This window comes from Vigna radiata, chromosome 9, assembly GCF_000741045.1.
Source record: "Vigna radiata var. radiata cultivar VC1973A chromosome 9, Vradiata_ver6, whole genome shotgun sequence".
In the NCBI taxonomy this organism is placed as follows: domain Eukaryota; kingdom Viridiplantae; phylum Streptophyta; class Magnoliopsida; order Fabales; family Fabaceae; genus Vigna; species Vigna radiata.
The window spans coordinates 2,585,200-2,599,484 of record NC_028359.1 but is presented as its reverse complement, the minus strand read 5'-3'; the positions used below and the strand labels follow the sequence as shown (position 1 = coordinate 2,599,484).

General features: G+C 32.0%; 1 protein-coding gene and 1 long non-coding RNA gene across 3 annotated transcripts; one reads left to right on the top strand and one right to left on the bottom strand.

Moving 5' to 3' along the window:
* Positions 1-6,430: 6,430 nt before the first annotated feature.
* LOC106773094 (growth-regulating factor 5) lies at positions 6,431-8,802 on the top strand. The gene is made up of 4 exons (XM_014659782.2): positions 6,431-7,025; positions 7,199-7,676; positions 7,811-8,154; positions 8,273-8,802. The coding sequence occupies exons 1-4, from the start codon at positions 6,836-6,838 to the stop codon at positions 8,278-8,280; spliced, it is 1,020 nt and encodes a 339-aa protein (XP_014515268.1). The 5' UTR covers positions 6,431-6,835; the 3' UTR covers positions 8,281-8,802.
* A 2,447-nt stretch (positions 8,803-11,249) lies between these two features.
* On the bottom strand, positions 11,250-14,233 carry LOC111242561. Of its 2 annotated transcripts, none has more exons than XR_002669736.1 (3): positions 14,094-14,233; positions 12,238-12,379; positions 11,250-11,391 (listed from the first exon to the last, which is right to left on the bottom strand). It is a non-coding gene; the product is annotated as an uncharacterized LOC111242561 (long non-coding RNA). The 2 variants fall into 2 exon arrangements; XR_002669737.1 differs by having other exon boundaries at positions 12,258-12,379.
* Positions 14,234-14,285: the final 52 nt, after the last annotated feature.

The window sequence follows — 14,285 nt, the reverse complement described above, 5'->3', positions numbered from 1 at the left end:
TAACAATTTTATTTGTTGAGGGTGGAAAAAAGGTGTGCATATTTTGTATTTCAATTTTGTATGCAGTAAGGTTGAAAAAGGTAGGTGAAGAAAAGAGGAATATGGCATTGTAGTGTTGGGAAGAAAAGTTGTGTTGAGAAGAGGAGACATTTTCCTTTTTTGAAGGCTGTAATGATAATAAGATCTATACATCTAAAGCCTTAAACTCAAACTCTCACTAACAAGTGGGTCACCAATTCCACTCTTATATTATCAAATCTCTTCTTTACAATCTTCTTCTGGCTATGGATGCCCAACAACACTACATATTTATTAGCAAAATTATTCTCAGTCATACTTCAATACATAGTAATACTTTTTTTTTGCCTCTGCTTGCTTCTTATCTAGGTCAGGTAAAATAATAAGATACTCCCGTTACTAGGTGCACACAATTTAAAATCATTTAATGTCTTTAACTATAATATACAAAGAGATAAATATCAACTTAACAAAAGTTAATGCAATCCAAAATATACACTCTCTTCAAAAACAACTTAATATTTAGTAGGTTATAAAGAATTTTTTATATAAATTTGTTCGTATTTATTCATATCATTAGTTTATCTATGATCAAATTAATTTATCATTCTATCATTTTATATATAACATGAAACATCATAATTAGCTTATACAATTTGTGTTATTTTAATTGTTTTTATATAGTCGAAGAAGTACTCAGTAAAGATCAATTAGGTTTATTATTTTAGGTTTTTAACATCAAATTTCGACCTGACATTTTTATGGGTGACCCTAATGGGACGTTGGACTCTACAAGCCTGACGTCGTTATAAACGTCAGTTAGATATCATGTCCGACTTCTATAAAGACGTCGGACATGACACTAACCGACTTCTAAGGGCACTATCAAGACGTCGGGCATGGCACGAATCGACGTCTAAGGGCATTATAGACGTCGGACATCACATTAACCGACGTCTACTGAGTTTTCGTTGTGTTTTAATGTAGTTTTGCTCGTGTCTTTGGGTAGCTTAGTAACACCTCATTCCTTTGCTAGTTTCTTTGTAAGAAAAAACTGCGTCTTTTGGATCTCTTATGGCATTTGAACCTAAAACCGAACCTGAGTCGTTGCCTAGTTCCATTCCAACAGCCAAAGAAAAAGAATACGGTGACATGAAAACTAGGAAAGGACCCAGGTTCCGCTTTAGGTTGAAATGCCATAAGATATCCAAAAGACGCAAGCTTTTCTTACGAGGAAACTAGCAAAGGGAGAAGGTGCACTATGCTAGCCAAAGACACAGAAAAATTGCACCAAAACACAACGAAAACTCATTTTAATCAGTTCAAACGAAAGATAACACAACAAAGGCTACTTTAGTCAGAGTAAAAGTAAGTTTAAACGGTTCAAAAGAGATAAAACTCACCTGGAAATGCAATGTTGTGGAGAGAAAAGACGATGGAAGACGATGAAGTGCGTGCAATTGCTAGTTCGCAATGTCTTATGTTACAAGAAATAAGACGTTGGTTGCCCAGAGACCGACGTCTATTCTCGAATATATGTCGGGGACCTCACTAATGTGATGTCCATTCGATTTAAAAATTAATATTTTCGGTATATATAGGCGTCGGTTGTAAGGGGAACCGACATCTATAATTGCATACAGACGTCGAGGTGGCGGGATTAGACATCTAGGTGGCGGAAAAAATGATTTTTCACCTACCTGTCAGACATATAGACGTCGGTCGGAGGGGCCCTAACATCTATAATATTATAGACGTCGGTGCCCCTCCTAACGGACGTCTATATGGCGGAAAGAAATGACTTTTCACCTACCTGTCAGACATATAGACATCGGTCGGAGGGGCCCTGATGTCTATAATCTTATAGACGTCGGGGCCCCTTCTAACCGACGTCTATATGGCTAACTTATTTACGAAAATGTCACCGGTCATTAATTTACGTCACCCCCCCCCCTCCTTTAACTTCTAAGGGGTGACGTTAAAAGTCAATTATGCACTAATGCCACAAACGTTTTTTATCTTTGCTCTCTAAAACATTGTTATCCTCTTTCTCGACACTCGTCCTACATAACGTGAATGTGAGTTATGTTAACAGAAGACATTCTAATTTTGAAGTCAGTTTCGAACAACAACAATATTAAATGCATAACTAATGAGAAGGTAAAGAAGATATTTTGGTAATTGTATTATATTTATAATATAATTATTATGTTTGTAGACCCTTGCTCGGATGGGCTTGGATTTAGATCCAATGGTCCCTTTATCTTGTCTGAGTCAGTTGTTTGATCGTATTCTACTAAGTTACAAAATAATTTATACACGATTAGTTTTAGTAAATTGATGTAGTCACACATGCTAGGTAGTGATAGTCATCATACAAACTTAACCTGTTTGGACGTGGACATTTATAACACATTAGATTATGTTCTATATAATATCATTTTAAAACGAAACCAATACTTATAAGAATAGGAGTACTCGATCATATACCGTACATCAATTATTTGTAATTTTTTTTACTTATCTATATATGTAATCTTATCAAACAAAAAAAATATCTATTTTTCTTTTGTTTGAATGATTGATTTAATTTTATTTTTTGTAATTTTTAAGTTAAAATTTATAGAGCGGTGGGAAAGATGGAGAGAAATAATATTAATGATAGATAGAGCGGTGGGGAAGATAGTGGTGATATTTACACGCTTTCTCCAATAATTTATTCTTCTGAACTTCTTTCAATATCTTGCAATGACTATTTTTTATAATGGAATAAGTTCCTAATATTCCAACTTAATGATAAATACCAAATAGAATAAAGATAAAATTTTAAGATAAATATAGTAGAATGACAACAGTTACTTACTGTTACTTTCAACAAGTTTCGAGTTATGTTTTAATTTTTTAATATTTATTTTAGGAAATTAGGTATCGAATTGATATTAGTAATATATTGGATCAATATATTTACTATCGTAAATATATATTTGAGATACATGTTGATTCACTGTCGTAATAGTATTAAAAATTTCATATCACTACATATAAAATTAATTTATAATATATAAATGATAGATTGAATTAGACTCTACATCCACTTTATTAATGAAAAGTAATTTTTGTTTTAGAAAGAATTTTCTATTGAAGTAAATAATAGACATTGATTAAAGATTATGTTAACATATGATTAGTATAAAAAGGTTAAACAAGTGCATAATCTCACAGCAATTCCAAAAAACTTTTGAATTTTATATATAAAAGACCTTTATGGAGACGAAAGGTTGATAATAACACTTACAAAAAAACTTTCAAACATTTTATTATCTTTATCAATCTTTTAACTTCAGTGTGTAAACATAAACATTGTTTGTGTGTATAATAGAAAATAATGTTTATTGTTGTGTATTCGTCTTAAGAGGTTAATTCTCTTCTAATTAGCAAAATTAATAATCAACTTTTATTTATTAAAGTGTTTTAGCAAAGAATGTGATTAAGTTCTATTAATATTGTTGCCTAATTAAAAACAGACGTGTCCAAATAATATTTTGTAATTTTGGTTAAAATAATAGATATTCGATCTTAAACAAAAGTGATTAAATTTGAAACAATACATTACTTTTAGTTATAAACAATTCATTCAAATTGATATTTAATCAAAAGTAATTAGATTGAAATAATACTTATTTTATATTTTGCATAAATTAGTTTGTGTTAATAAAACTTTGATCAATCTCAATTGTCAAATAAATCAATACTAATAAATAAATAAATGAAAACTATATAAATTTTATCATTATATAATTTATCTACCAATGTAAATAACAACTAATTCTTTATATTTTCAGTTAAGTTAGATCACATAAAAGTATTTTATTTTAAAAACTTGTAGTGATTTTTTTATTATTATAAATATCAAATTGAAATAGTATTTTTGTATATGATATTTTTGTAATAGGTAAAAGTTGAAATACTCCTGAAAGACAAAAAATTAAATTCAATAAATTTCACTTGGTAATGAAAGTAAAATATATGAAAAGTTAAAAAAAAAACAAAACAATTATAAAATTTTCTATCCTTCCAAAATTAAGTAAAAGAATCAATATATTACAATTTTCTTTTTCTATTACATTTTTTATTTCTCGTTAGTTTATTTATTTCATTGTCTTTTTTTCTCATCTCATTCATCTTTCAATTAACTACAAAATAAATTATCATCTCACAGGATCCAAAGTTTTATAATTTTTACTCTTTTTAACTTTTTTTTTCCTCTCTAACTGTAATGGTTTCAAATCTCTTAAATAGTATCTCGAATTTAGACAATATCACATAAAAGTAAATAAATTTACAGCAAACTATATAAATTTAATATATAAGAGAATAAAAATAATAAAAGTAAATAAATTTTAATTAAAAAAAATTGATTGTTGAGATCATGAAACTTATTGAAGCATAAATTATTTTCCTTTCTTGATGGTCATTGATACAGACTTTTTTGCAATTATTACATACCTGCTTCAAAGGCTTGCATGTTCAATAGGAATTTATGGCATGTGGGTGGATTAATTGAATTATCATATTGAATTTTAAAAATATATTGGATTTTGGGTGAAACAAATAACTCTCATGTTTCAGACACATCTCATTGTGAAATCTGGAAATCGCACCTTAGAAGATAAGGTCAAACAATGGAAGATAATTTTTCTTTCCTCAAATGGCGGTTAGATACGACATCATCTCCAAAGGATATGTAAAACTTTTTCTTTTTCTTTTTTTTTAAATTGAAAAAAAAATCCATTATTGACATAACATTGACCTACATTATACTAAATTATGGTGATGTTGCCATCTCTAGAATTCTGAAAAATATGTGAATAAATGCAACTAATGTAATTGTCATGCAATTATTAAGTGATTATTAAAATTTTGATGTTACCACTTCAACTTTGCTTGTAAAAGGCAACTTACGACACTTGTAACAAAATACAAACATGTCTTGTCATAGTTTCTGTGTATTATTTTTAAATTTACACTTAAATAAATACTTTTTTAAATTAAAAAAAAATTACTTTACTAATTTTATTTTTAAATGGTCGGTTAATTTGATATTTTCTTTAACTTCATATTTTCTAAACTAAAATAATTACAAAAATATCATAATAAAATAATAAAAATGATATCATAATTATAATTTTAATATATTTTCTTATCATAATCATAACAAACATATCAGAATATCTATACTTAGAAAGATATAAGGAAACAATAACATGACATACAATACTAAAAATCAAAACCTGTGTTCATGTAGAAATTAAAATTAATCTAAAACACATTTTAAACATTATACAGATTGATTACATTGAGTAAGATTTGGAAGATAGTAGTAGAAGAATGTGATGGGAAGATGAAAAGTTTGTGATTGAAAAGTGAAGGAAAGAAGAGGTTATGGTAAGGAAAAAAGAAATGATGGAAGTAAGGATGAAATGCAGAGCATGGGATGGATGGTATGATTCCAGTCAAAGGGAAGAGGCTCCTATCTCAGGTGATATTTTGAAGGCTGCAGGAAGTCAGGGAGGAAACAGCCGAGAAATCACAAAAATGAAAAGAAGAGGACTGAAAGGAAAGGTAATTGAGGAAATTTTTGGGTTAATGAATGAAAGGGTCAGTTAGGTGTGTGAAAATAAAGGAGGAGGGAGCATGTGTTTTGGGGCAGAGCAACAGAGTGTGAACAGTTTTAACCTCAGAGTGCACTTTCCTGACACCTCCTACCTGCCAACGCGCTAGGCAGAGAGAAAGAGAGAGAGAAAGACAAGTGCTTTCAATTGCAAGCAAACAACCCGGAACCTCCTTCTACCCGATAGTTTTTTACTTCCACCATCACTTGAAAAAGGTTAATGTTTTTGAATTATTGGTTGGTTGGGGTTTTAGAAAGTAATGATCTTTATAATTAAGATGAAGTTTGGTGAAGTGGGATTGTGGAAATGATTAAGGAGGAAAGATATTGGGAAGAGGGTGGGCAATTGAGAGTGTAATGTAACTGAAAATGGAGTGATGAAAGTGAGATGGTTGAGTTTTGGGGTGGGAGAAAATGTGAAAAAAAGGAGAAAGCATCAATCCGTGGCCAAAAAAAGCAGGATTCAACTCTAGCCTTGGCCTCCAAATCTATCAATGAGATAACGCCACGCATGTTGAAGCCAAAAAAGATTAAAAATGACACGTACGAGACTTTCTCTTATTCAAAAAGTTACCATCCCTCGGATTGCAAAACAAAAGAGATTGATATAGGCATAGCCACTATTGCTCGGCAGCTTACACTTCACATAATCGGATGGATGACACTGTTTTCCATGAGTGATGTGGAGACAGCAAAACCAAAGATGCATGGACTAACATGCATTTCAATTTAATTTTTCTTCTTTCCTTTGTACATTTGTTTATGGATTTCTGTAAAGATGTCAGAGACAAAGGCAGCTGCAGAGAAAAAAACAGAAGCAACAGAGGTGCAGTCATTATAAGAGCAGACTCACTCACTCACCCATCCAGCACATTAGAGAAATAGAGAGGAGGTGGCAGAAAGCCAGAAAGCCAGAAAGCCAGAAGCATCATCAGACTATCACACCCATTACTATTATCCATGCACAGGAGAAGAATCTGCTACCACTCCCAACACAAAAATTACTATCACCCCACCCCCACCTAAACAAAATTAATCTCTCTTTACTTCATTCATTCTTTCTTTCTTTCTTTCAAATCCTATATCTTCTTCCTCTTCTTCACCTCATCACTATTCACTCACACTCTTCCTTCTTTCTGTCAAACAATGATGAGTGCAACTGCAACTGCCAGAAATAGGTCTCCTTTCACACCATCTCAGTGGCAAGAGCTTGAGCAACAAGCTCTTGTTTTCAAATACATGGTCACAGGAACACCTATCCCACCAGATCTCATCTACTCGATTAAAAGAAGTCTAGACTCTTCAATTTCTTCCAGACTCTTTCCACATCATCCAAGTAAGTATTTTGCAGGAGGTCTGCTATCGATTTAAGTCCATGGATAACTTTTTTTTTTTTTTTCTTTTTAAAAAAAGGAAAATTACATTGGTGGCTATTATTATATGTCTACTTTTTTTATGAGGGACAAATAAAATTTAGAGCCTGGTTTGTTGTCATAACTCTGGCTGCAGTTGGGTGGGGATGTTTTGAAATGGGATTTGGCAGAAAAGTAGACCCAGAGCCAGGAAGGTGCAGAAGAACAGATGGCAAGAAATGGAGATGCTCGAAGGAAGCATATCCAGACTCAAAGTACTGTGAAAGACACATGCACAGAGGCAGAAACCGTTCAAGAAAGCCTGTGGAAGTTTCTTCAGCAACAAGCACCGCCACTAACACCTCCCAAACAATCCCATCTTATACCAGAAACCTTTCCTTGGCAAACCCCACCATAACTTCACCCTCTTTCCCTTTCTCTCCTTTGCCCTCTTCTATGCCCTGTGACTCCCAACCCTTTTCCCACTCCTACCAAAACCCTTCTCTCAATCCCTTTTTCTATGCCCAATCAACCTCCTCTAGACCCCCAGATTCTGATTTTTCACCTCAAGATGCCACTACCCACCAGCTATTCATGGACTCTGCTTCTTATTCTCATGATGAGAAGGATTACAGGTAAGTTTTTCAAACAATACTACTTGGTCCTTTAATTATGTTATTTTTGTTTTCAAATGAATACGGTGATTGATTCATGTATTGCTTTTGTGAATTATTAAAGATGTAATCTTCCTGTTGATTCTTGCAAGCAGGCATGTTCATGGAATAAGGGAAGATGTGGATGAGAGAGCTTTCTTCCCGGAAGCTTCAGGATCAGCGAGGAACTATTCTGACTCTTATCAGCCGCTATCAATGAGCTCCTACAAGTCCTATTCAAACTCCAGCTTTCAGAACATCAATGATGCCACAAACCAAAGACAACAAGAGCAACAACACTGCTTTGTTTTGGGGACTGACTTCAAATCAACGAGGCCAAGCAAAGAGAAAGAAGCTGAGACAACAAGCCAGAGACCCCTTCATCGTTTCTTTGGGGAGTGGCCACCAAAGAACACAGATTCCTGGCTAGATCTTGCTTCCAACTCCAGAATCCCAACCGGTAAACAATATTGATCATGCTGCTTCCCTACTCTCATTATCATATCCTTTTTAATATTCCACTTCATGCTTACCTATAAAATTATTTGTACTTATGTAGTCTCCTTTATCCTTGGCAGATGAATGATGTTTTTTCTTTTGTTATTATGAGCTGGTGGATACGGCCAAGAGAGAGAGAGAGAGAGACTCCTTGATAAAGATCAGTTTTTTTGTGGCTGGGGTGATTTTCTTTTACAAAAGGTGTGATGTTATTGTCTTAAGTGGGGGACCACATTAGGATTTGTGTCTTTGCTTTGCTAGATATTTATATATGCTTCTTTCTTCCCCTTGAAGAAAAGTTAAAAAAAAAAAAAAAAAAAAAAAAAAACATGTCTCAGATTTGCACACTATGTTGTTTGACTGGAAAGCATATTAAGTTGCTCTGCAGTCTGCTTTATAATGGGTAGTAGCAAGGACAATTCAAATAAGCTCTGATGTTTGTGTTTCTTCTGAACCTTGTTATGTGCATGGACCCAGTAGTAGGGATCATGTGCAATGAATATTTGCATACATTATCACCACTATTAGGATTATTAGGGAGGACACTTTCCAACAACAACAACAATCAAATTCTCTCTTACTCTTCTAATGAACTTGCAGATTCATATCAGATTTTTTTGTTTCTTTGTTTATTTGCCCTGAACCATAAACGTGGGTAACTGCTAAACCTTAATCTAACCTTCTAACCTCAATCATTATCCAAGTTGAATGGTCTTACACGACAATGTAGGGAGTAACAATAAAGTGTTTGCAATGGCAATGTTGGAGTTGTTCAAAGCTGTTTTAAGAAGGAAAAGTAAGTCACAGGAAAACTACAAAAGAGTACTATGTGCCAATTGTACTGCATATTATTCCCTTCCCATAGGGGTATTTACTTATTTGCAAATTACAGTTCTCTCCTGCCCCCAACTTTATATCATTTGGGATATATTCCAAGTGAAATGATTTTGTCAAAATGGTAAATTCCACTACCATCTCAGAAATTGGGTTGGTCGTCTGATTTTTTAGGTGAATCAATAATTGAAAGCCACTCAGACTTCAAACCTAAAATCAACTTATCCAATCCAATGTCCTCTAAACTATAAATGCTTAATTTCTTTTCAATTTATATATACTACGTTTTTGGTTTTTCATTTTAAAGTTTAAGATTAAACTCTATCATGGTATTAAAAATAAATTTGTGAGTGTTAGAAGATCTTAATCTTATACATATAAAAGTTATGAGTTAAGAGTTTATATATCTATTTTAATGTGGTATGAAAAATAAATTAAGGTATGTGTGGTTCCTCCCTACATGTATATCTTAGTTTGTCCACTAAGATAGCACGACAAACATTGGAATGCATGGGTGCAACAATCTCAAATATTATATGCAACAGAATCCTAAGTATCTTTAGTGTTACTTATGTTGTGGAGAAGAGAAAAAGAAAGATGGGCGAAGATACCCATCATGCATGCAGCTTTCTAAGCTATCAACATCAGATGATTGTGAAGTTTTGGAGTGAATATAGTATTAATGAAGCTGAAAAATGTTGTTTAATGAAGAAGAAAAAGAGAAAATGCATAAAGAGAAAAGATGGAAAGAGAAGCACGGGTGGAATTGAGAGAGCAAATGATGATTGTGTGGCATGTTATGTTGGTGGTAAAGTTACATAAAGAGAATTATAATGTGTGTGTGTCTTTTATTTTTAGAGCATCAAGAGCAACTATACTGCTTTTCAAACGTGAATTCTCAAATCAATCACTTTCATCATCTCTTGGAAGTTCAACCAACCAACAGATTCCCTTCTTTTTCTATTTTCATTTAAGGCGTTTTCATGTTAAGAGGGAATTTTCAGTTTAGTATCCTTTCTAAAAGTGTATACATTGGGTCTCTATGTCAATTTAGTGAATTAATGACACTTCAAACAAATTTGTAATAGCAATTGGAAGGTGTCCAAATATTTAAACAGTTAATAAACATGCTGCAACTTAAAATGACTTGTCCACTTGTAATTTTCAAGCTAAATTGATGGTTCAAAGAGATTAAATTGACACAAATTGCAAAACATGGAAACTCAATGTATACACTTTTAAAAACAGATACTAAACTAAAAATTCCCTTCTTAACATGGGACCAAGGATTTAAGCTTTCATGCGACATTTCTCATACTATTACAATACTAATAAGAGTACTATCAAATACCATTCAAAAAAGAAAATGGATCTTATTGCAAACATCTTATTCAAAAAATACAATAGTCACAATGAATATAACTTACTTTTTCATTTCCATATTTTCTTTATTAATTTATAGTATAAGAGTATAATTAATGTGGAGAAACCCATTTCATTAAAAATTAAAAAGAATATATTTATCATCTTCTTTAATGTAAAAAAAAACATTTTTTTCAGTGGTATTTGTGTATGAATAACTAATTTAACTAGTTTAACTAATTTTTGTGATAATTTCTTTTCCTCGAATCCCATTTTTCTATTCATATATTTAAAATTTTATTTGAAGTGTCAAAATCGTTATACTCAAATCAATACTTGTTAATTCAAACAAAAACTGTTTTCATTAATGCATTATTTTTTTTTACAATTTGATATTTGTGTGTCGAATATTGATTAGAATTAAAGTGATTTTTTGTAATTTTGATACTATATAATTTTTAAAATATAAACAAAAGTGAGCCTTTTTTTTTTGTTCCTCAGTTTTTGTTACCTTTCTTTAAGTCCTCCTAAATTGGACTGTAATTGCAGCTGAATTGGCCCACATCATGATAAATATTTTATTACAGTCCATTGGAGTACTATATAGTCTAAGTAGGTTTAATTATGAACAAGTTATATAGTTAGAAAGGAAATTTAAAATGTCTTAAACGTTGATGTGAATATAATAGGAAATCAAAACATTGTGACAAAAAACTTTATCTGAGAAAATTTTTCATAAGAGAAAAAATGAAATTAAGTTTTTTATTAGTTAAAATTAATTAATGTACAAACTAATTTTCATAAATGTTTTTTCTTCTTATTTTAAATTTTAGTGAAGTGTTTATAGATAAATTCAAAATGTTTAAAGAAAAATGATAGCAGAACATTATTACAATGAAACATAGTGCTACAATTTTCGCATGTTTGATTACACATTTCAATGTATATAATTTGAGTGAAATGCAAACATAAGCTTTATCATTGTGCAGTGAGTATCTCTGACCTGCAGAAATAATGAGGCAATCAATGTTTTAGAAGAACTATAAATTATTTATTCGAGTCAAACTATATTAATGGATCATTAATTGAATGAAAACATTCATAGCAAGTTGAGGCAATGTTTCAGAAGAGTGATAAATTGTTTTATTGGAGTCAAGATACTATATTGATGGATCAATAATTGAATGAAGAACTATTCAAGTAGTAATTTGAAGCAATGCTTTAGAAGGATGATAAAATATTTATTAAAGTGAAGTTACTAAATTTAACGCACATTAATAGAATAAAAACTTAGCAGTTAAAAGGGTAAACTGATGTCAACAACATTATCTAGAAAAGGTTGCAACTTTTCCTAATTCTGTAAATGAACAAGGAATGAAATTAATGATATATATATATATATATATATATATATATATATATATATATATATATATATATATATATATATATATAAGCATTCTCAAATTCTTTTCATGTATATAAGCATTTTCTACTTCATTAAAAAGCTACCATTGATTGTTGATCTAGTCGGCACAAGATATCATCCGCAAGATAACTTTTAGCTTGTGAAGAAGTCTATTTCATCCTTTTCTCTCTTTGAAGTGTTTTTAGAAACCTCTTCACAAGCTAAAACTAACTAATACATAAGTTAAGAATCTGATTTTGGATTAGCTAATACGAGATAACTTATTCAAATTAACTTATCCGTGAACAAATTTTAACTTAAAGCTGAAGTTTATTTATTTTTTCTTTCATATTTTCTTCTTTTAAAAATGCTTCTGAAAAAGTTTATCAAACAGACACTTAATATTTGAATTGGAAGAATAATAGGATATGAACAATCTACCTGTTGGCAAAGGATATTACCATGTATGAGAGCTCTCCCACGAAGTAAATCCAGCGAGACAAATCTCATACTTGCTGAAAATTTCAGATCCTCTTAGTGTTGTACTGATGGGATGTGACTTGAATATTCTGCTTTAGAGAGACTGTGTACACCCATATCAATCATCAGTACAATCAATAATTCTACAATAAAAGTTTATTGAGATCGTTCTTCACAAAAATTGAACCAATCCAAAGGGGTGAACCGCAGTTTGCAAGTTTATTGAGGATGATCATTTGTGACAACACATGAACAAAAAATACTCAGGCAGTTTTAATGTGCCATCAGCAATCAACAATCGATCATGTCTCACGGTTTAACAATATCAGAATGTTGCTATTATAGACGCTTCATTGCAAGTAAATTTATGTATGCAAGTTAGTCATATACATTTTGAAAGCTTCTAAATCTACCATGTTTCCCTTAATGAGGTTGATTTATTAAGACCTGTAAGTGTAATGGAGAAGAATCGTATAAACATAATACTGTCAGCTACTTCCAAGAACATACAAGATGTAGTAAATGATGGCATTCATTAAAATCACCCATTACCATATAAAATTCTTCGTTACAAGAACCTCCAAACCTTTTCCTATTAACTATAGTAGGGAATAAAACAATGTCACAAAGGTCTATCAAAAAATGTCGATAGACAAACTACCAGAGATGTTATAAATGATTAACTTGCAAATTTTTGCTTGTTATGTAGAATCTAATTGCAGCATACCATATAATGTCTAGCAGAGGTTATCCCTAGTTAAACAGCATCATGTACATTGTTTAGACAGGTTATCCCTACAAAGGGCATCCTCCAAAGGCACAATTCTAAAATCATATAGTGAACAATCTCGAGACATATAATACTACATTGGGAGATTTCAACCAAATTAAGGTTCAATTGATAACATGCTTGGAAGTACTGTTAGAAATCAAGTTTGGAACGTAGAAGCTACAACTGTTAACTTCTTAAAATCACATTCAAGATGTCAAACCCAAAAACATGATACAAAGTCTACTTTAAAAGCCAGTGAGCAGTTAATTTTACTTTAGATGGCAAAGCAGAACGTCATTTCTATCAAGAAAAAGAAGAAAAAGGGTGGTCGTTTAAGGGTGTGCCAAATATTCCATATTTCCATTTGAAGTTGGAACATAATTACAAATCACAACAGTTTTAATATAATATAGTACTAGAGAAACTCTAGACACAAGGACAATAGAATACAACAACATCGAACAATCAGACACTGAGTGGAGGAGGAAAAACAAAGAATATAAGATTGTCATTGTTAATTCTTTAAAGATTCCTAGCATCATTGTACACTGAACATGTTAGAAAAAAAAGATCAAATTAGAAGAAAAAAATTTAAAAAAGGTACATGAGGGCTACTTTTTCTTTCCATTATAAGCCAATGTAATGGAACTAAGGGAAAAAGGGGCAACACAGCATGAAACGTGAACTAGCAGTACCAATATACACAGTAACGCCAAGGGCTGAAATGATGGCATCAATTGCACACAATTCATTTTCCAATAATTTCTAAAATCATTGGTGTCTTTACGTGCTTGCCTTTTCATGTTCCTTCCATCAGATTCTGTAAAATCCAAACAATATTCCCCTTCTCCCAACCATTACGCGTTCAACAAAGAATTTCAATCCATTAAATTTATAAATTAAAATGAATTGATAAGAATCTATTTCAAGAACAACTCTCGTATCTGTCCTCATCGCTATTCAAAAGTTGTCTTCTCTTTACTACTAAGTACCCAACCATGCCAACTTGCATAATTGCCGCAATGCCAGCAAACAAAAGTCCAACCTTTTTCCCCGCATTCATCTTGGGTGGCGGCGGCGGTGCGTGCACATGGTGGTGGTGGTGGTGACCCAGGTAACGTTGCGGCTGCGGCGCACCCATCTCGTTAGAAAGGGGAGGCAGTGATCCTGGCGGTGGAGCAAGTAAACGTGTCCCAGGAAGTGATGAAGGAGGCGGAGGAGACGGTGGTGGAGGTGG